Source organism: Melospiza georgiana, chromosome 3 (genome assembly GCF_028018845.1).
Source record: "Melospiza georgiana isolate bMelGeo1 chromosome 3, bMelGeo1.pri, whole genome shotgun sequence".
In the NCBI taxonomy this organism is placed as follows: Eukaryota; Metazoa; Chordata; class Aves; order Passeriformes; family Passerellidae; genus Melospiza; species Melospiza georgiana.
Window position 1 is genome coordinate 32293794 of NC_080432.1, and position 21041 is coordinate 32314834.

General features: G+C 42.2%; 1 protein-coding gene across 1 annotated transcript; it reads left to right on the forward strand.

The window, feature by feature from the left end:
- The first annotated feature begins 12687 nt into the window (after positions 1 to 12687).
- SLC30A10 (solute carrier family 30 member 10) lies at positions 12688 to 20339 on the forward strand. The gene is made up of 4 exons (XM_058021312.1): positions 12688 to 13213; positions 13656 to 13739; positions 17167 to 17403; positions 18141 to 20339. Exons 1-4 carry the CDS (start codon positions 12697 to 12699, stop codon positions 18605 to 18607), a joined length of 1305 nt encoding a protein of 434 aa, XP_057877295.1. The 5' UTR covers positions 12688 to 12696; the 3' UTR covers positions 18608 to 20339.
- Positions 20340 to 21041: the final 702 nt, after the last annotated feature.

A 21041-nucleotide genomic window follows, 5' to 3' on the forward strand; every position in this document is an offset into this window, starting at 1 on the left:
CTGGGGGCTTTCGGCAACTCCGTCTTTGCCACTGCGCTCATGTTCAGCATCTTCGTGGAGGCTATTAAGAGGTTTATCAACCCTCAGAAGACTGAGAAAGCGCTGCTCGTCCTCATTATTGGGGTTTCAGGTCTGTTCTTCAACCTGTTGAACTACGTTATCTTCATGGAGTGCTGCTATTGTCATGCAGTCCCCGGCGACACCGAAACAGGTAAATAACCCCAGGAGGCTGCTCTGCCCCTGGCACTTCTGCTTGGTTATAGGGATTATTTATTGCTTCTCCGGGATGGGCAATGAAAATGTAGTTTTCTTCACTCTTCTTAGCAAGGGTGATGGATTTTACGCCTGAACCTGTGCATGTTTCCAGCTGTTGCCACAGGTGTTTATCAGTAAGTAATGGGCAAGCATTTTAAGTGTTGTCTTTCCAAAGCGTACAGTGATCTGCAAGGGAAATTTCCTCCCTAATCCACTGGCCAAACACAGGACAAAGCATGCTACTACCCTAAGGAGATACTTGTTATAAAATACCTAATCCTGAAATACCAGTCATCCCCAATCTCCACTTCTCAATATTTTAGTAGTTCTTCTGTAACTTTTAGCAGAGATGTGGTTATCTTTAGAGCAGTGTTCACTGTTTGCAGGAGACAAAATAATAGGTAAGTGCAAAAGGAGAGTCTCACCCTTTCTTGTTTAGGGAATATGTTGTGAAAATGTTTGGATGCTGGCTGAAAAGTCCTGTGAGTACAGTGCCGAGGACTCTTTACTGATGTTTGTTAACCCGTGCTTGGGAGAGCATGCAGAGGAGAAACAGACATACTTGGCCACAGAAATATTTTGCAGGACTTTCTCTTCAGTACATAGAGTTTTTGCCTTTCAGTTTATTTTTCTTAACATAGGATTTTAAAAGTTCTACATCTGGGAGGAGAGATGGGGGCTAATATTTTTATTCCTGGAGAAACTCTCTCATATCATTTGATGGAAGATACATGTGAACTCTTTTTCTCACTTGGAATGTTTTTATACACACATGCAAATGTATTTCTTAAAAGTAGAAATATTTCAGTTGAGATAGGAGCCAAATATTTGCAAAGTGTTAACTGGATGGGCTGGGGGGAAGCTGAGAGCCTGGCTGAAAAAGCAGCTGCTCTTACGTAGTGCTCTAGGTGAGGCAAGGTAAGTTCTGTGTTTGACTTTCAGGCCGGACAGGGCTTTGGAATTAGAAATTAAAAATTTGTTAGCGTGTGTTAATGTGTTTTCTGATGGACTTTTAAATTGGAAATGATTTCTGTTTATTATTAAAGGTATCTTCAGACCATATTAAAGCTTTAACTTCGTTGCAGCTTAACATTAAAGCCAGATGCATAACTGATTTTGGTGCCTGCTTGTTTATATGCCCACCTGTTTAAAATTGAAGCTTCTCTCACTCTAAATTTCTGGTGATATGTAATTTTCTGGGGGATTTGGTTGGCTTTTGTGCTGGGAACTGTCAGCAGTTCATGACAAAGTCTCTATTTGAAGGGAGCTTTTGAAATTGTGCTTCTGAGTGAAGTCAGGGAGGAGGAACGCATCAGCACTTACAAAGGATTTAATGAAATTGATGGCAATTGTGCGGCTAATGATGATCTCACTGAATTTCCAGGATCCTGCTCCTAATAACTTTCTGGGACAACACATCCATCCCAATAGACTCATGTCCAAAGACCTCGCAATTCGACTTTGTTTTCAACTGAATTTAAGTTGCATGAGCCAGGGATGAATTTTGTACTATCCCATAAATATAGTGTGTAGATTTGCTGGTAGTTTTGCTTCTCTGTTTCTGGTACAGTGAAACTTCTCTGCTTCCAGTAGTGCCTACAGGCAAGATAATGCTGTTTTATACAATAGAGGAAACACTCTTCTTCTGAACTTCATTTTGTAATTCCCAGTTAGGTAAAATTCCACCTTTATTTCCTCTAATCCTCTTTATATTCAACTTGAGTATATTCAACCACATTTATTTCCTGTAATCCTCTTTATATTCAATCCTCTTTATATTCAATAAAATCCCTGAGTGGGATTTTATTACATTTCTTTCAAAAGAAAGAACTTATAGCTGTAGTCGAAAAGTATACTTGCATGTTTCACATATATTTCAAGGATATATTAAAAATCATGAAAAAAGAGGAATTCCATCCCTCTGCCTCTTGTCATCTTGCATATGAAGAAAATATGCTCTTTCCTGGAGCAGTAAGGCAAGATGAATTTTCTAGTGTGTCAGCACCACTAGCAGAAATTGAAGCAGATGGACGTGGTCTCTGAGTGCTGCTGGTGCTGTCTGGCTTTCCATAGGCAGCACCTTTGGAGACACCAGGACAGGCTCCTGACATCAGTGACGGTTTGCTGGAAGATAAAGGTTTGTAGAGTAGCTCTCTACCTCTTAAGCTTTCCAGGGAAAGAGAACAATTGCCTTCACATCTCTTTTCCCCGGGCAGGGAATGGATTTAAACCACCTTCTCTCTTGTTTACACCACTTTGAAAAAAACCAAAGCAAAAATTAAAGAGAACAGGTCCATCCTCTAGTGCTGAACTGTGTGTGCTGAGGGCAATGGGGGCATCTGAATCCACTGAAGCAAATTCTTCCACGTGTATTAGTGCCACAATTAATCACCACAGGGAGCAGTTCATCTCAGTGCTCTGTTGCAAGGCCGACCATTAGGGATGGAACAATTAGCTGGTGGGTTTCCTGGACGCTGCTGACAGCAGGGGCAGAGCGAGATGTGTCTATAATGAGCCCGGTGGACTCTGAGGGAGGTGTTTACAGGTGACAGCTCTGCTCTCCATTTTTTCCCTTGTTCTACAGCTGTACTCCTCATTTAACTCATTGCAACATCCACTCCCCAAGTTCTCATCTTAGTACGAATATTCTTGTTGAGCGAGAATGTGTTTTCTCCAAGTTACCAACCCTGCTTACCCAGACAGAGCCAATTTCCTCTGTCATTCATTTTCTAGGTTTGTTTTGCTTCTCACCCCTAACTCTTCAATCTCTCACCCTTCATTTTTCTGAGTTTTGCTACCCTTTTGCTCTGTGTCCTATTCCCTTAGTCTTCATCTACTGCTGTTCCCCTTTCTCTCTTTCTCTCTCTCAGCTGTTCAAATTACAGCTGTCCAGCTGTAAACACCTCTCTCTTCCCACCAGGCTGAATTCAGATCTCTCTGTCCTCTAGGTCCATCCTTGTGGATCCTTGCACTTGATTCAGACAAATGCAGTTCCCCACACCAAGTCAGGACTAGGAGGAGAAATCAGCAAGAGAGCAGGGAGGACATGCCCCTGTTCTTTCTCTTGGTGCTGGCCCACACCAGCCACTACAGGTATAAAAGCATTTCTATACTCTCTGAAGGAAGCGCTGTGTAGAGGAGTTTGAGCCAGCTGGGCCATCAGCAAAGGGCATCACAGACTAGTTAGTACTTTGGCTTAAAATCTAGGAAATACTTGTTAAAACTTGTTAAAACTGAAATATTAAATCTTCCCTGAGAAACTTTTCCCAGAAATTGAAATTCACAGAAGACTTTTCTTGCTGTTGCTGTTGGAAATGACAGAGAACCTTCAACTAGGGATTTCTGACAATTTTGAGGTCTTGTATCTTACGCAGAGAGTTTTGGCACAAAATGGAGAACATGGCTGAATAGCAAACAGATGAAAATAAAAAACATCATGCTCTCATAATAAATACCAGAAAATTTTAATGATGGCCATACACCTTACAATCACTTGTGAAAATACAGAAGGCTGTTTTACTGCACACAGAGACCTAATTACTCTTGTCCATGTAGGTCAGTGCAATTGTCTCTTCAGCTCACAGTTTGAAAAGAACCACATTAGTCTGATCATAGTAATTCTCTTTTGTTTGTCTTGAGAAAATAAATAAAGGTTTAACCTGGAAAAAAACTTTGTTCTGTTGTCTTGTGATCTGTACAGGAAGATGGGGAGGGAAGTAGGAAATAAAGATGTCACCCAGCCCAACTCACTTGACACTGAGCCACCCATAAATTGTCCCAGACTGGGAAAAACATCTCTCATCTTCTCATGAGACACTCCATGGTCTTTGCACAGCTCATTAAATAAAACATGTTGTATGTTAGCAGCCAAGTGTCTTTTGCTTTTAATGTCCCTGTTTGTGCAATTTAGCAGGTATGTGAGCTTTTGGTGTGGCATCACTGCTGGGTCTTGATTCTCCTCTTTCAGTGCGCACCAGCAGCCTGCCTCTCAGATAAGGTCTGGAAAGTAAGCTAGCAGTCACATAAAAGGAAAACATACCTTCTTTCTCCTTATGGACCTATGCAGAGTGAGTTTCTTTATTCTGAGGCTTGCTGAGAGGTAAATCTTTTTTCCAGGCTTTGTATGTACGAGACACATGAGGGCAGATGTGTGAATGAAGAGAGGCACTTTACTGGCTGGGTGATTTGGGAAGAATTTGTTGCTGTAATATTCTGGACTAAATATTCACATCTGTTGGTGAAACATGCTGATCCCAGGGGAAGTGAGAACATTTATAGAACAAAATAAGTGAATAAATGGCTGCTTAATCTGTAACTTAATGTCACAGACCTTCCCAGTGGAGACCTGGTGAGCTAAAATGTGCAGGTATCAAAAAAAAATTGTATTTGTAGCTGTGCTCTCTGATTCAACAATTGCAAAAATGCATCCTGCAGGCGGCAAGAATGGCCTGGGAATTAAAATTCCAGAACAAAGAATTTCAGTTTCTTAGGTTGTCAGCCTGAAGAATTTAATGATGACCTAATTTAACCCCATTTAATAGAGAAAAATAAGTTCCCTGGTTGGAATAGCTTTCTTTCTCACGTGCACTGCTGAAAGCATGACAGACTTTGCCAGGTGATGATGACTCAGAGACACTTTTAAGGAATTAGAAGGAAGGAACCCTGAGTGTAACACCTGTAACAACAAACTTCTGTCTTACTCTGCTTTTCACACCTGAAAAGCCTAAAGTCCTTTCTTCAAGATCAGCATTGTTCTGTGCTTCCTCTCTTTTGAGTGTATAATCAACAGGTTGATTTTATTTTTGCCTGAAAGCACCAATCCTTCAGTAAACCCTTCACAGCAATTCATCCCCCGCTGTATTCTTACAGATGATTGCAGAATGCACAGCACCAGAGTTTGCCAGAGGACAGCTCTGTCATACAGTGCATACTCATCCTCAGGGTTTATGTGGCCTCTGTAGTGCACTATGACATCCAACTCCTAAATATTATGCATAAATGAATGGATGATTTATGCATTTATTTCCACAAATCCCAGAGATGTTAATGTGTTGGCATGCAGGTAAACAGAGCCTACTGTAACAAAATATTTAGATTTTATGGCTTTGCTGGATGTAGTCCTCTCAAAAGGAATAAAAAGGTCAAGGGAGAGTCTCAAGGTATTTTTAAGTGTTTATCAAATGTTTAAGACTGAACACAAATTTATCTGAAGATCTTTAGTTTAATAGTGTAGCAAATAGTCCTCATCAAAATTTTCCAAAGCTTTTCTGAGCAGCCACTGAAAAGGTAACCTGATTTGTGTTATGTTCAGTGGAGCTCTAATACAAGGTGTTTAAAAGGAAAAGAGAAGAGACTGTGAAATTTTACTTAGCAATGTCCTTCTCTAAATTTTCTTCACAATTTTGAGTGCTCTTCAAAGAGAATTCAGAAGATAATCTGAGGGTTAGTTGTTAAAGAGAAAATTGTGCATAGAAGCAAGTAAAAGCAAATGTTTTAGAGCTACATTGTGTCCAAAATGGAAAGTGCAGAATGGAAAAGTGAAGTCTTTGGGGAAAGCAAGCAAAGCATCCCTGGATGGTTTATGCAACAAGATAAAGGTGAGATTAAACTCTCTGAACCTAGATTCCAACAGTGCTAGTGCTGCTGAACTTTGGGTACTGCCTTCGCTCTCAACCTTGAACCAATTTCTTAGGAGACTCTGAATTACATCACAGTATCTGGGGTGAGCTGTAAGGAAATAAAAGGACTCTAAGATGACTGAGTTCAAAGTCATAAACAGTTTCAATACAATGGGGTTCTTTAAGGCTGACATGTGTTGTATGTTAACTGCAATTGCTTAAATTGGATGTTCTGCAGACACTTTGACACTGGCATATGTCTGGTATCAGTTTCAGTCTAAAATGCTGCTGATATAAAAAAAGAAGCTTTTGCAGTAGGACTCAATGGAATTTACAGTGATGAAATCAGTGATTGGCCTTTTCATCGTCATGTTCTTTGCAATGGGCTGTGCTACTTGGAAAAGTCATATGTAGGCATAAATATACCCAAAAGTACATTTATATGGGAAACTACATTTTTTTAAAGAAGTGAAGTATTTAAAATATTTCAGGAAGATTTATCCAGGTGATAGAGAAGACACTGACTGAAGCACGCAAAAAGGTTTTTATGCTGGGTATTAGGTGCAGAGAATGGTGATTTGTGACTAAAAAACTGAACAACCATCTTAAAATAGGGAAAAATATAACAAAAAGAAGACATTACATCCTAGGAATTAAATAATCCCACAGGTTCATAACTTCAGATTGACCCACCAGTATGTTCAAGTGAAATTTAGGAGAGCATGAAAAATACATTCCCAGGCCAAACTCCAGTACAGAGTCTCTCCCCAGGACAGTTTCAGGACTGTCACGAAGAGTAACAGCTGTGATTAAAAATCCAGCAACATTCATCTCTGTACTCTGCCAAGGACACTGATAAAGCTTTCCCCCAGACTGAAGTCTTGCTAGTCTAGGCTTCTGCTCCCTGGGTTGAAGCAGACCGAAAGACTTCCCAGCCATTCCGTCTTTCAGTCTATGCCAAGAAACCCTAAGAAGAAGAAACCATCTTGAGAAAATAAATAAACCTAACCCAAGAATAAATAAATAAACCACCCTAACCCAAGAAACTATCTTCCTCTTCCAAGTGTGAGAGGGAGGCACAAATAAAATGAGCAAGGAATGAGGAACAAACCGCCTTCCACAAGTAGGTCTGTTGGCCAGTGTTTATTTTGTTCTTCATTTTGTGGTTGAATTTACCTGGGGCAAAAGCCAAACACATGGTTTCCATTCAGATTTGCTATAATTTGGTCCATGATTCCTAATTTAGAGAAACAAGGTTCACAGTCAAGGCTGTCACCAGGTCCTCTTGCAATGAACTTTAAAGGCCCTCTCACAGCCACACATTGCATCTCAGGCTAGGGGTGCTGCCTTAAAACGTCATGTGCCCAGGAACAGCCTCAGCTTTTTAGTACAAAGGTAATATTTTCCTTCCCACGGCCTTAGAGCTTGGTAACTCCTTCATTACATACAGCAGGCTGTGGGCGTTAGCTCCGTTCATTCTCTAGTTTCTTCCAGATCATTCCTGAAATGTGTGTTGTAAATAATTTTTATGATGGGTTAAAAAAATAAAGTCTGACAGGATTTTGATAAGCAGAATGAAAAGAGATCTCTCTTAATGGTAATGTTAATGGTTCCTTATTTTCATGATTATTTTTGCCATCCAAATTCTACAGAAGCACGAGACTATGAGTGACCTGTTTGCATTCAGCAGTAGAAGAAAATTACCATAATTGCTGCTGTTATTATTGTCATATTTCATAATTACAGAGATATCTTACTTTCAAAGGCTAGTAGCCATTGAATGTTTGTCTTGTCTTCTGAAACAAGAACATGTGAAGTGAAACTAGTAGGATTCAGATTCAAAACAAGAGGAAAAAGGCAATAGGCTGAGAGAGTTGTGGTTGTTCAGCCTGGAGAAGGGAAGGCTCTGGGGAGACCTTAAGGCACCTTGCATTATCTAAAGGAGCCCACAAGAGAGCAGAAGAGGGACTTTTTACAAGGGCAGGTACTGACAGGACAAGGCGGAATGGCTTTAGACTGGCAGAGGGTAGTTTAGATTAGATATTAGGAAGAAATTTACTCTGTGGGTGGTGAGGCACTGGAGTACATTGCCTAGAGAACCTGTGGATGCCCCATCCTTGAAATGTTCCTGGCCAGGTTGGATGGGGCTTTGAGCAACTTGCCCATGTCTCTTCCTGTGGCAGGGAGGTTCCAAACTAAACTATCCTATGGTTCTTGTTTCCAATTAATGTTGAATCTGCATTTCTTAGTGAGAGCCTGGACTAGGACATGAAAGAAAAATTCACTGAGGGTACAAGATACAGATATCTAGCTCAGGAACTCACTTGGGCTGAAAAGACCTGAAGAATAAGAGAGTATTAAGGAAAGTGTACTATATACTTACCCTGCTTTACTGTTACCTAGGCATCCCTTTATGGCCACAGGTGGGGACAGACTCCTGGCTGCCAATGGCTAAGTGTTTAAAATTGGTGTGTTGAGTACTTTGAAAGCTTGGTACACAGAGATCTTGAAGCTTACAGGAGTGCATTGCATCTTTGTAGTTCAGAAGGGAAGTTTTATTGTTTGTAATAATTTTAGAACTTCTGAAGAACTTTTCTAATTTTTGTTCCTGATTAGGATGAGGAAACTGCAGCTTTTCTAGCAGCATTGTAGCTGAAACTAAAGTTGGCAAAGCATTCAGAAAACTAAAGTGCTGGACAACATTTTCTGCATCTCCTAAGAACTTGTTCCAACTCAGCATAGTCAGAAATGGAGAGACTGGGATATTTAGGCTGCTTTTTTCTTCAATAATATGTAGCTAGTTCAGGCCATCTCAGGGCTGGATGAATAAGTGAAATCATAACATTCTACTGTTGAATGTCTACAGTCAGTGTAAAACACACATGGATGCCAAGCACACTGCAGAGCAATCATACTCATGGTTCCTTTCTGAAAGGATTTGAGACCAAATGCTCTGATGCTGCAGGTGGATGTGTGCAGGCAGAATGGAAGTGCCAGAAAGGGGCAGGAGCCTGAGTGAAAACACTGGTAGTGGAGTCAGTGACTCCTATGCTCAGGATCATTGCTTTCTTTTGGACTATGAGGAAGGAGATCAAAGCAGAAAAGAGCTACAGGGATAGCACATATTTTATTCTGAAGATTCACCTGAATTAATTATTCTTCTTATTGAAAGCAACAACTTCTTGAATGAGAATGATTGAGGTAACTTTGCTCACCTGGCAGTTTTAGGAGCTGTTTGTGTTTAAGTGATTGTGGCACCTGGATAAAGAGAGAACGGGGAGGTTTGGATGCATGATGAGATGAGTAAAAGCTTGGATGTCCAAGAGGCTTCTAAGCAGCCACAGTGCAAAGGCCCTTGCATGGATGAAGAGCTGGTCAGGAGTTGTCCTGGTTTTGGCTGGGATAATTCATCTTCTTCACAGAAACTGGTACAGTACTGCATTTTGAAAATATTAATAGCACTCTGATGTTTTGATTGCTCATAAGTAGTGGTTACTCTAAGTCAAAGAATTTTTGGTTTTCCATGCTCTGCAAGTGAGGAGCTGTACAAGAATCTGAGAAGGAGCACAGTCAGGACTTGGACTGGCCAAAGGGGTATTCCATACCACAGTGTAATTTTCAGAACATAAGATGAGAGGAGGTGGCCAGGAGTCACTGATTGCTGCTGGGGGATGAGCGGGACATCGATCAGAAGGTGGTGAGCAACTGTTAGTGCATCATTCGTGTCCTTGATTTATTTTTGTTTTGTTTCTGTGGGTTTGTTTGTTTGTTTTTACTTTGCTTCAATTATTAAACTGCTCTTATTTCAACCCACAAGGTTTCTTTACCTGTTTTTCTGATTCTCCTTCCCATCCCACCTTGGGTGGGGGAGAGTGAGTGAGTTGCTGTGTGATACTGAGTTGCCAGCTGGGCTTAAACTATGATTGAAGATGAGAAACAGAGTAATTCCATAGATGGAACAAATCAGTTCCATAAAAATGTGTGCTAAATGTTCAGAACAGAAAAGTGAATCAAATGTGAGACCATACAGGGAAAGGAGCAAAAGAGACAGTCAGGACTTTTGCTGTTCCTCTCTATCAGTGTATCTCCTGTTTCTCTGTATCTGCCCTGTGTTTTGAAGACTGTGCAGGTTTGGTTCCCTCATTTCCCAAAGGTGTAGATGGGAACTGGAAACAGTCCAGACACAGATCTGTGGTCTGAGCCAGCAGACACTGCTCTGTTCCTGTGTTGGTGTGTGGCTGTTTTGTGACAAGCAGATGGAGATGTGTGAGCTTGAGAGAAGGAATAATCAGTGGATCAGCAGATCCAGTGTTAGAGCTGAGGCTCTGAATACATACAGTTTCTGACACCTTCAGCAAGTCAGCTGTAATTGTGCTCCATGCCAGAGGACTTGGTGACAGCCTTATTTGCTGAAAACAATATTTTTAACACTATGTCTTCAAAATAACTGTGATATTTTTATGTTTTGAAGTGAGTTCAGGGCTATGAAACTTCCTTTTTTTCTTTCCAAAGAGGATTGATACATATTTTTCACAGGAGGATTAATGATGTTTCAGCTATTGTATTATGTCTTCCTAAAATAAAAGTCACTAGGAATTCCTTTCAGTTCTATGAAGGTGCAATTAGCTGGGCTTCAGAGAGCTGTCTTTTTTTTTTTTTTTTGGTTGTAAGTCAAGTGCCAGAGTTTGCTATCATTAATTATAGTAAAGAAGATATAGTCTTTCATTTTAAAATTTATATCTGAGTATTTAACTTCCTATAACTCCTATTTTTCTTCTTATTGTTCTACCTATTTGCTTTTGATTTGACCCATTAAGCATTTCTTATCCTATGTTAGTAGTTGCAGTTCTAGAGCTGAAATGTGTGTTGATGTAAATTATTCTATCCTCTCTGACAACTCTGTTTACTTTTATGGTAAGGTTCATTTCAATACATTTATTTTCATGCATTTGTTAATTTGCATATTGCAGGATATCAAGTGTGTGAATCTCTGCTTCATTGGGAGTTGTGTGGTAATTCTTTGCAGGGGAAACCACCCCCTGAAAGGCTGCTCAAGTCCACTCCAGAGGTTAATACACATCTTGGGTTCTGTGCACAGAATTAGGAGAAATGGAGTGGCCTCGTGTAAAAGATGTATTCAGGCAAGGGATCAACTCAGTCAACAGCAGTAACAATGCAACTGCTTCAGAGTTAGAACAAAGAGGAAATTCCCGAGGTCCTTAAGGAATTTCTGGTTGTAGAGAACACTGCCTTAGGTAGGTGGGACAAGATAGCGTTCCCTGGCCTGGCTGACTTAAAATCTGACAGCAATGGGTGCCTTGTCAAGTGTGGTGAATTGTGTGATGTGGCACTTCGGTGTGAATTGTAGCTGCTGAAGTGGTACCTCAGCACTGCTTTGCCTCTGGCATATCTGAAATGCTCCCAACTGTCACAGGATAATGTTTTAAGAGCCTAATTTTCTCTAGGTCTTACATATTTTATTTATTATTTTTGGGCCCTGTTCTGATACTGAGAACCCCATAGCAGAGGATGACTTGATCTCACAGCAGCTGCTTGATTTGAAATGATGTATTGGTGGTTCAGCTGTCTTTTTTCCATTTGCAACTGGGGCTGTCATTTTTGCAAGAACTGTCTTACAAACAACAGCAACAAAAATCTACAAATAAGAGAGAGGTTTACTACCTTTTCATGGTTCATGTAGACTATCCTGTAGGTTAAAAAGTGCATGCAATTACCTTTCTATAGGGTAATGATAGAGTTGTGAACACTAAGGTACTATTTTCATAGAACAATAAAATCTTAAGGGTTGGAAAGGACCTTAAGGATCAAGTTCCAACTCCCTGCCATGGCAGGGACACCTCTCACTAGACCAGGTTGGCTAGAGCTCCATCCAACCTGGCCTTGAACACTGACAGGGATGGGGCATCCACAGCCTCCTAGGGCAAACTCTGCCAGTATCATACCACCCTAAATTTGCCTCTTTCAGTTTGTAACCATTGCTCGTTGTTCTGTAACCATCATTCCTGATGAAGAGCTCCTCTCTGGCTCCTCTGTAGCCCCCCTTCAGATGCTGGAAGGTTGCTACAAAGTCTCTCCACAGTCTTCTCCATGATGAACAGCCCCAACACCCTCAGCCTGTCTCCGCAGGTGAGGTGCCCCAGTCCTTATCAAATTTGTGGTCTCCTCTGGACTCAGTCCAACAGCTCCGTGTTCTTCCTATGTTGGGGCTGCCAAATCTGGATGCAGCAGTGCAGGTGGAGTGTCACCAGAGCAGAGTAGGAGAGAATCTCCTTCAAACTTCTGGCCACGCTGCTTTGGATACAGCCCGGGATTCCCTTAGCTTTTTACACCTTTTTAAAGACAGGTGGCTGGAAATGAGCTGGCTCAGTAGATGGCACTCTGTCCTTTGGTTTGGCACTTTCGTCGCCAATAAACCACCAAAGGTCCGTAATTATTGGATCCTTCGCTGGAACGTGACCGTCTCGGCGTGGCAGGAGCGCCGGCAGCACAGCCCTGGGCAGCTCTGGCTGCCGAGAGGGCCCTTGCCCCGCCGGCTCCGCGCCTCCCCGCGGCCCATCAGCTTCTCTTTATGGCAGCTTTCGTGGATTTCGTGCGGCCCTTGCCCCGCCGGCTCCGCGCCTCCCCGCGGCCCATCAGCTTCCCTTTATGGCAGCTCTGGTGGATTTCGTGCGGCCCGCTGCTCGGCTCGGCTCGGGGCGGGGCGGGGCGGTGCCCGGGCGGGCGGTGCGGCCTGGCCCGGCCCGGCCGCTCTTATTAAGGCGGCGCTGGGGTGGAGCGTTACCGGCCGGGCCGCGCCGCCGCCATGGGGCGGTACTCGGGCAAGACGTGCCGCCTCATCTTCATGCTGGTGCTCACCGTCGGCTTCTTCGTGGCCGAGCTGGTGTCCGGATACCTGGGCAACTCCATCGCGCTGGTGTCCGACTCCTTCAACATGCTCTCGGACCTCATCTCCCTCTGCGTGGGGCTCTCCACCGGGCGCATCGCCCGCCGCAGCCGCCGCGGTCCCCGCGCCACCTACGGCTACAGCCGCGCCGAGGCGGTGGGAGCGCTCAGCAACGCCGTGTTCCTCACCGCGCTCTGCTTCACCATCCTCGTGGACTCCGTCCTGCGCCTCGCCCGCCCTGAGCCCATAGACGACGCCCAGCTGGTGCTCATCGTCGGCACCCTCGGCCTCGCCGTCAACGTCGTGGGGCTCCTCGTCTTCCAGGACTGGGGCGCCTGCTGCCGTGGGCGACGCCCGTGCCCCGCTCCGCCCGCGGCGGCCGCGCTGCAGGACGTGTCCCCCGGCGGCATCCCGAACGGCGAGGAGGATGGAGCAGGTGCCTTTCGGCTGCGCTTCGCCTCCCCTGGTGTCCCGCATCCATCTCTGCCCGCCCCTCCCTCCAGCATCCCTCTCAGCCTCCCTCACCCTTCCCCATCCTCTCCCCCCCCCCCGTCTCGTTTTCCCTCGGGACCCGCCGGGCTGTTGGCCCAGTCCTCTGGGCCCTTTCAAAGCCCCAAGGCCACTCGGGGGCCCCAGGGGGTCTCACTAAGCTCACTCAGGCTCCCGGGGCCTCTTACACCTTGTACTTTACCCTGGGCTTCTGGGCGTGCCCTCGGGATGGTCGAAGGAGGTGTTGCCCAGGGAGCTGCGTGGGAAAGGTTTTGGAGTGTTTTTGGTTTTCTTCTTGTCATCTTTAAAGCAATTGGTTTTGAGAAGGTTGATGTTTTTTTCTGTTTGTAGAACTTATACACAACACAGCGTTTCTTCTTTGAATGCAGGTGATTCACCAAATGACCAAAAGAGCCCTGAAGAGGGGTTTGAGGAGAAAAAAGAGAAAAAATCTGAAGCCTTGAACATCAGAGGTATGGCATAGGACTATGCTGCTCATGTTAAATTAACTTGAAACACTTTATGGTTTCCATCTCAGGTTTATATATGCACCCACAAATATCACTAAGAGAGAGAGAATTCCAGGACTCATCTATGTAATTGGATCCAGTTATTCTCTAGCAGAAAGATTTTGATTATATGGAATAGCATGAGTAGTAGCAAAATAGTGTCATGCTGATCTGGCTTTGAGCATACTGACATTTTGATTTTTATTCTTAGAAGAGTGCAGCTGGACATTTGGAAAGGACACAAACCCTGCTGCACTAAGCTGAAGTCACTTAGAGTATTTACAGGAAGGTTACACAGAGAGCTATGAGGTGAATCTTTGTGTCACTGATGTAGTAGTAGTTGAGCAGTTTTCAACCTTAAAATGCTTTTGGGCAGAAAACTTAAATACTTCTAAATCCCAGGGTTGATAATGTTTTGTTGTCAGCATAAGGAAAAGCGTTCTGAAACTGGTGCTTCAGCATGGTGTTTTTACAGGTGTGAACCTGTTCTTGTGAGAGTGTGTGACAGGATCAGCCCTTCCCTCACTGTAATTTGGCAGGTCTTTGGGAATCTGTGGATTTTCATGGAGTGAAGCATAAAGCTACTCCTAGGAATAAATTACCCACGTCTCTCCCTCTCTGTGTAGGTGTTTCTCTGCATACACGTTTATGTGCCTACTCTGAGCAGAGCCAAAAGCAAATATCTTCGAGGATATGAAATACTGAGTTTGTCCCAAGGAAAGGACTGTCAGAAACTTCAGTTAGAACAGAAGTTTTGGGTTTCTTATGGTCACTGATCAGCAGCTGATATTCCCCCAAGGTTGTGTGAGTTTGCATTGCATGAATTCAGCTTGAGAGGTCAATGTGGCAGTCAGGCACGTGGGTTTGCTGGTTTTTGTATTTGTGTGTGTGTCTGTCTTTGAAAAGTGTTTACAGAACTACACAAACAGACCTGTAAGGGAAGATGCTTTGAAAATCAAAGCATGTGCTAAGGACACTTGCTTGAATGCCTTTAAGTTGGTGTCACTGGGTATTGGCATTATAGTGATAAGACTTTTGGAGAAGGATGAGCAAACTGTCACACTCAGGGATGGAGGAGAGTAAGGAACCAATTGCTTTAGAGAAGACCTTGCTTGCCTGAACCACAATGCTTAGATATAATGAAGCTTTCAAAAAATGGCTGAAGGATAAAGAATTTTGTGACAGTTATTTTAAGATATTGATTGTCTTTGATTTTTAAAAGAAATTTTTAGGGTTACTTTAGTATGTCACCTTTGCAAAATCTACTTTCATTGTCTTTATGATTACAGAGGTAAGGAATATTGATATGTGTATTTGAAATTCTGTTTCACTCCATACTTTTCCTTTTAAGTTACAAGCTGTATACTTTATAGTCACTTGGCAAAAAATTTTGTTGTGGAATGGGAGCCTCCCTGAAAAACACGATTGAACGAAGTGGATTGGCAGAGGAATGGTTTCCTTGATTTTATAACTTGTAGGAACAGGAATCCCTAGATTCTGCCTGGCAGGATTAATTATTGCAGTGTGAAATTATTCCTTTTGCTGCTTGAGCATACACAAAGTATTTCAGTTAGACTTTGGAATGCAAGCTGTTGGAAACTGCTGCCTATGGTCTTACCATAAAGACTTAATTTAGTAAAAATTAATTCTTTATTCCAGCTTATAATCATAGCTTTTGGGGTTTGATAGGGACATGGACAAATTTTGGTCTGAGCCCTATTTCTGTGATGCATTACCAGGGTATCTGTGTTAATGACGTTAAGAATGTAGAACATTTTTCCAAATTCTGTATTCTCAATTGCTAATTCATCAAAATTCTGACATATTTTTTTCATTTTTTTTTTCTTAAAAAAATTCATTTTTTTAAAATTCATTTTTTTCCTTAACTCTAAAGAAGGATTTCTGAAACATTTCCCTGTTCTTTATAGGCTGTGCTCTCTTGTTTGTTGCCTGGGCAATGCAACTGCATCCTGCCCGTTCCTCTTGTTAGTGCAACAGCTGATAGCCCATGCTGAATCAGGACTATTTGTAAATGAAAAGGAAACACTGCGACACTGTTAGGAGGAGTAAAACCCCCTGGTAGTCTGCCAAATGGGGCAGAACATGCCTGACTCCAGCAGAAAGAGCTGGACTCACCAGGAGCTTGTACTTTCTTATCTGACCCAAGTGATTTGGAGAAACTCCAGAGGCTGTGGCCTTCATTTCTTGCACAGATCAAGGTGCGTGTACAGGGCTGGTAAGAAACACCAGCATGGGCAGAGTTCTAGGGCTAATCCAGTATCCAGCACCATCAAAACTCTTTGCTGTGTTGTTAGTGAGTTTTTTTAAAGGGGGAGCCTTTTACAGTTTCTCACTTGAAAGTCTATGTGATAGGGTTGTTAAAAATACATGGTTCATTTTCTTCTCTCACAGGCCCTAAACAAAAATATTGATGAAGAAATTCACTTCATACAGAGAGAGATGTTCTGAATTCAGGTGTGGGTTGGAATAAAAATCTGAGTCTGAACAGTAAAATCTAACAAAACTGGAGTATGTTTGAGCACTGATGGGAAGAGGGAAGTTTATGTAGAGTAGTAAGAAGAAATAGATTATAGGATTTTTGTAACTCTGTAGCAGAAAGACTGCTTTGGTCATTGTAGTTTAAAGAGCAGCTAAATATTTTACTGTAAGAGCCTGTTTTGTGTCTTTAACTTGTGTACAAAACCATCTTTATAAGATGTAAAAAGAAGTGCCCAGCATTCCTCTCAGAGTAGTCCAGGCACTAAACAATGTGACTGACTGTAGAACCAGATTCTGATTTTGACAGGTCTGAAGGCTAGTAGTATCAAAGGAAGAAGGTTTAATATGACTGGTAATCTAGTTTGATCTAAAAATTGGAGTCTGAGGGTATTTGGACCAGCTTAGATTTCACTTAGGCAATTTTTCAGATTTCAGCAGTGTCGCAGAAACTGGTGGGGGAAGGTAACTGTTACTGGGGGTGGTCTGCTGCTCTCCACTCCCCGAAGAGAATGGATAGATTTAGTCATGAATTTTCAATTTAGATTTAACGTGCCAGGATCTGTTAATAATCTTCATGCATTTTAAGCCGGCACATTTTGTGTTACCATGGCATTCCAGCTGGACAGCAGTCGCTAGCATATCCTACATGCTTAATAATGCATCCCACTCAAACAGCAGTGCTTCAGAGTCAGTATTTTCTTGCTGTTTTTTCCAAAAGCTGTTACTGAAAACTTTGGTTATGATATTAATGGCTGGAATATTGCATTCTTCATGTCAAGTGAAACATACTTGAAAAATGCAGCATTACACCTACCCCAGGAAAAAACCCACAAAAACAAAGCAAAAAACCCCAAACCCTCCCCACTAATGAAAATTATGCCTTTTGTTTCAGGTGTTCTTTTGCATGTTATGGGAGATGCACTTGGATCTGTGGTCGTGGTAGTTACTGCTACTATCTTCTATGTACGGCCTCTGGGGGATGCTCCGTGCAATTGGCAGTGCTACATTGATCCAAGCCTGACAATAGTTATGGTGCTCATCATCTTGTCTTCTGCATTCCCACTTATAAAGGAGACCTCAACTATTTTGTTGCAGATGGTCCCCAAAGGTGTTGATATGCAACTACTGAGTAAGTCGAATTTGTTGCTGAAATGCTGTTAATTTTAATGGTGGATTTCAATGCATATGGTATTGGTGGAATGACATGTTTGGATTATTTATTCATAATAGCTCTAAATTCTCAAGAACTGTGAGAAATAGTCACATGCCTGTGTCCTAGCAACATGATTCAAATCTCTCTGGATTAGTTAAGGCATGCATTTTGAGAATGTGGTACTCCAACAATACATCAAACATACCAGGTCTTGAGCTGTTAATGCTTTGTGTGAGTTGTTTGTGAAAGAAACAACTTTGAGTTACAGTCTTTTCCAATCCTGCAGTGGATGCTTCCAAAAAGCTTCCAAAACTTATTAGAAATTTCCATTAAGGTTAGTTAACTTTGTAGTTCTTAGGTGCTGTTCATACTGGTTAATTGTGGGTAATTCTGGAATTCCCCCATGCTCAGGGCTTAAAGAAACCAGAAAATGTGGGGTCTTGATAGAGGACGTGATGTAGTATTTCCTGTGTGAATAGCTGGTAAATTGCCATTTGGGAGCCGGAGGGATGGGTGAATCCAGAAGGAAAGGTGCCATGTTCGTCACCGGGAGGCCGAACTGAAGGCAGCTGGGAGTAGATGCATCGTACCAAGTGTATCTCCTCTAAAATGATGGTTTTGACACTGCTGCTTTTGGATAGGATGCCTAGTGAGGCAGCTGATAATTAGCCAGTGCATCAAAGCCCCTAATAGCTTTCCCTTATGCTTTCCAGCTGACAGACTAGCTCGTGTACCAGGGGTGAGCAGCCTCCATGAGGTGCACGTCTGGGAGCTGGCAAGTGGGAGGAACATCGCCACTCTTCATGTCAAGTGCCAGACCCCTTCTGATTACCAAAGTGCTGCTTACCAAATACGGAAGATTTTCCACAAGGCAGGAGTCCATTCTGTGACCATCCAGCCTGAGTACACTGACCACAAGACCTCATATCTACTGTGCAGCTCACCCTGCATCTCAAAAGCCTGCGACTCGCATCTGTGCTGCAGCCAGAGGCAGCCCCCCCGGGCTGAAACGAATGGCTACGTGGAGAAAAGTGAAAGCTCCGTTTCTGCACAGCACAAAGACAATGGTTCAAGGAAAAGTGACGTTGAAATCCCTATGGAGGACCCAGTGGCAGAGGAGAATGTGAAAAATTGTGACGTGTCTGGTGACAAATCACAGTCGGGTAGTACGCGATTTTAGGCAGTTCGCTCTGCTCTGTGCTCTCATGGAGCAAACATATCTTGCCTGGGAAGGGGGGCATCGGTGGTTGTAGCTGAAGTTGATGTGGCAAAAAGATTTGTGTGCTTTAGCTGTAAACCAAAACACACCTAAAACCCCCTTGTACCTGAAATAAGGATTAAGATTTCCACCAAGGCTGTTGCATTCACGTGATTTTTGTGATGCAGCCTTACTCAGTTCCTTACCAAACTAAGGCTGAATTCCTGCTGTTAGAGTGGATGGGGTATGTTGCTCTCTGTCTGCACTGATGTTTGCAGTTCGTGGCCAGTAGCACTGGGAAAGAACCTCTGGCCTTTCCTGCTGGAGCGAGCTGTTTCTTGAAAGCCCTGTGGCCAGTTAATGATTGTACTGGGCTGAAGTACTGTATATTTATAAAGGACTTCAGTAGAGAGATGCTTTGCTGATCCTTAAACCCCATTTTTGCATGGACAGTTCATTTTTAACAATAACAATTCTGGCCAGTGGAGTTTGTGAATGAAATTAAGAGTGTCTAAGGGGAAGCACTCAGGAATTATGACTTGTGTTATTTTCTTTATTGACTCCTGTATTTTGGGACAGAGCAGAAGCTGGTCTTGCTTCTCTACAAGTAATACTGGAGTCCCAGCCTAATCACAGATGAGTGTGCTAAGGAACAGACTGCTTGTCATGAAAGCAAATAAGTACCTACCAACGTTGTCTGTATTGATTCTAGCAAATGGAAATGCAGGTAGTCATCCAATTAACTTTTATCTTTTCACTGTTGTGATTGTACAACTCAGTCTTTTAAAGTTCTTGTTAGCCTTCTCCTGACAACACAAGTTCCAAGAGCCATGGTCTTATTTCATCATTGTGTAGGATAATTGCATTATCTTTAACACTGAGTCTGTCATTATTCATGCTGAATAAATAAGCTAATGTGTTTATTATGAACAGTTGAAATTCTGCAATTCTATTATTAAGGCATAATTTAATATTGTATTAATTAAGGAAGCACCTTTAAAGTCTTTTATGCAGTATTATCACTTAGAGGGAGCTTTAAGAAATTTAAACCAGGAAATTTTTCCTGGTTTAGTCTCAATCATTTCTTTTTGGCTGGTTTTAAAGGTCTTGATGCCTTGAACTCTACTCTCTGCCCTGGTCCTCCTCACCCTGCCCAAACATGTATCTCAAAATGTATTTAGTGAAGAAGTTTACTCCCTTTTTGCTGCTTTCTGAAGGTATGCAAGGGTGCTCTAAGGAAAACAAGGTGATGAGCCCTGTCTCCAGTGCTGGATTTCAGTCCAGTGGGCTCCACAGGTTTCTGGGAGGGGAAACCCACTACTCAATCCACACTGTGTCTAGGGCTTGATCTCCCTGGCTATGCAGATCAGATCCAGAAGATTCCAAATATAATTTATTGACAAAAGAGCCTTTCAATGGTCTGTGTGGCCTGGACAGGCTATTTTATCAATTCATTCACAGGGACACCTTTGAAAAATAGTTGTGTCTTTGCCTCAGTGGCATCTTAACAGAAAGGGCAAATTGATTTCCAGCCTGGACTGGGAAAATACCAGGACCTCCTTGTAGGGATGGCTTAAAAGCAGCCAACTCCTTATTAATAAAGATGATTGCAATAATTCAATGAATATTGAAACACACAGCAGGATATTTTATTGCTTGGAATGTAGTTTTTACTGAAGCAGTGATTTCAGTCTGAATAGAACATTTCTAGAATTGTAATTTTGGATGAATTAAGATATTTTATACCATTTCATTGTAAGTTTGTATCATATAAATTAACAACCTATTTGTTAATATAATTAAGAGCTTGATTCTCCAGCCTCCTTGATTCCATTGGCAGCAGCAGGATTCTGCTTGGCAGTTATTGCATGAGTTAATGTAAATCAGGAAACATTGTAAGAATTCGTCTGTTTTTTAAAAGCATGTGCCATGATGTAAGACAGCCCTTTCTTCTGTTCTTTTTTTTCTCCCTCTTTATTTTCACCTATGATGATGCTTAAATGTAAATAACAAATGTATTTATCGTGGTTTGAGAACTGGAATAGAAATCTCCCAGAATAAAAACAGAGAACTTTCTTCCCAGATAGCTTCTAAAACAAGCACCCTTTCATAATTACTTGTATCTTAAATCAGGTTATTTGATTTGTGTATATATATATACACACATATTTTATTAAATGGTTGAAAGCTGGAATGGCAGTATTTACTCTGGGATTAAAGAAAACTAGTATGTGTGATGTTGGGGCATTTGTCAAAATGGACAGTTTTTATTCTTCCAGTGTTAAAACTGTGGCTATGTATTTTTTAAAACTTTGAGAAGTGTTGTAATCTAAAAATACAATGAAATCACATTCTTAAACTTTAATTTCTCTTGTCTGGTTGAATGTACTGCAACTGTTGCCTGTTAATAAATGGA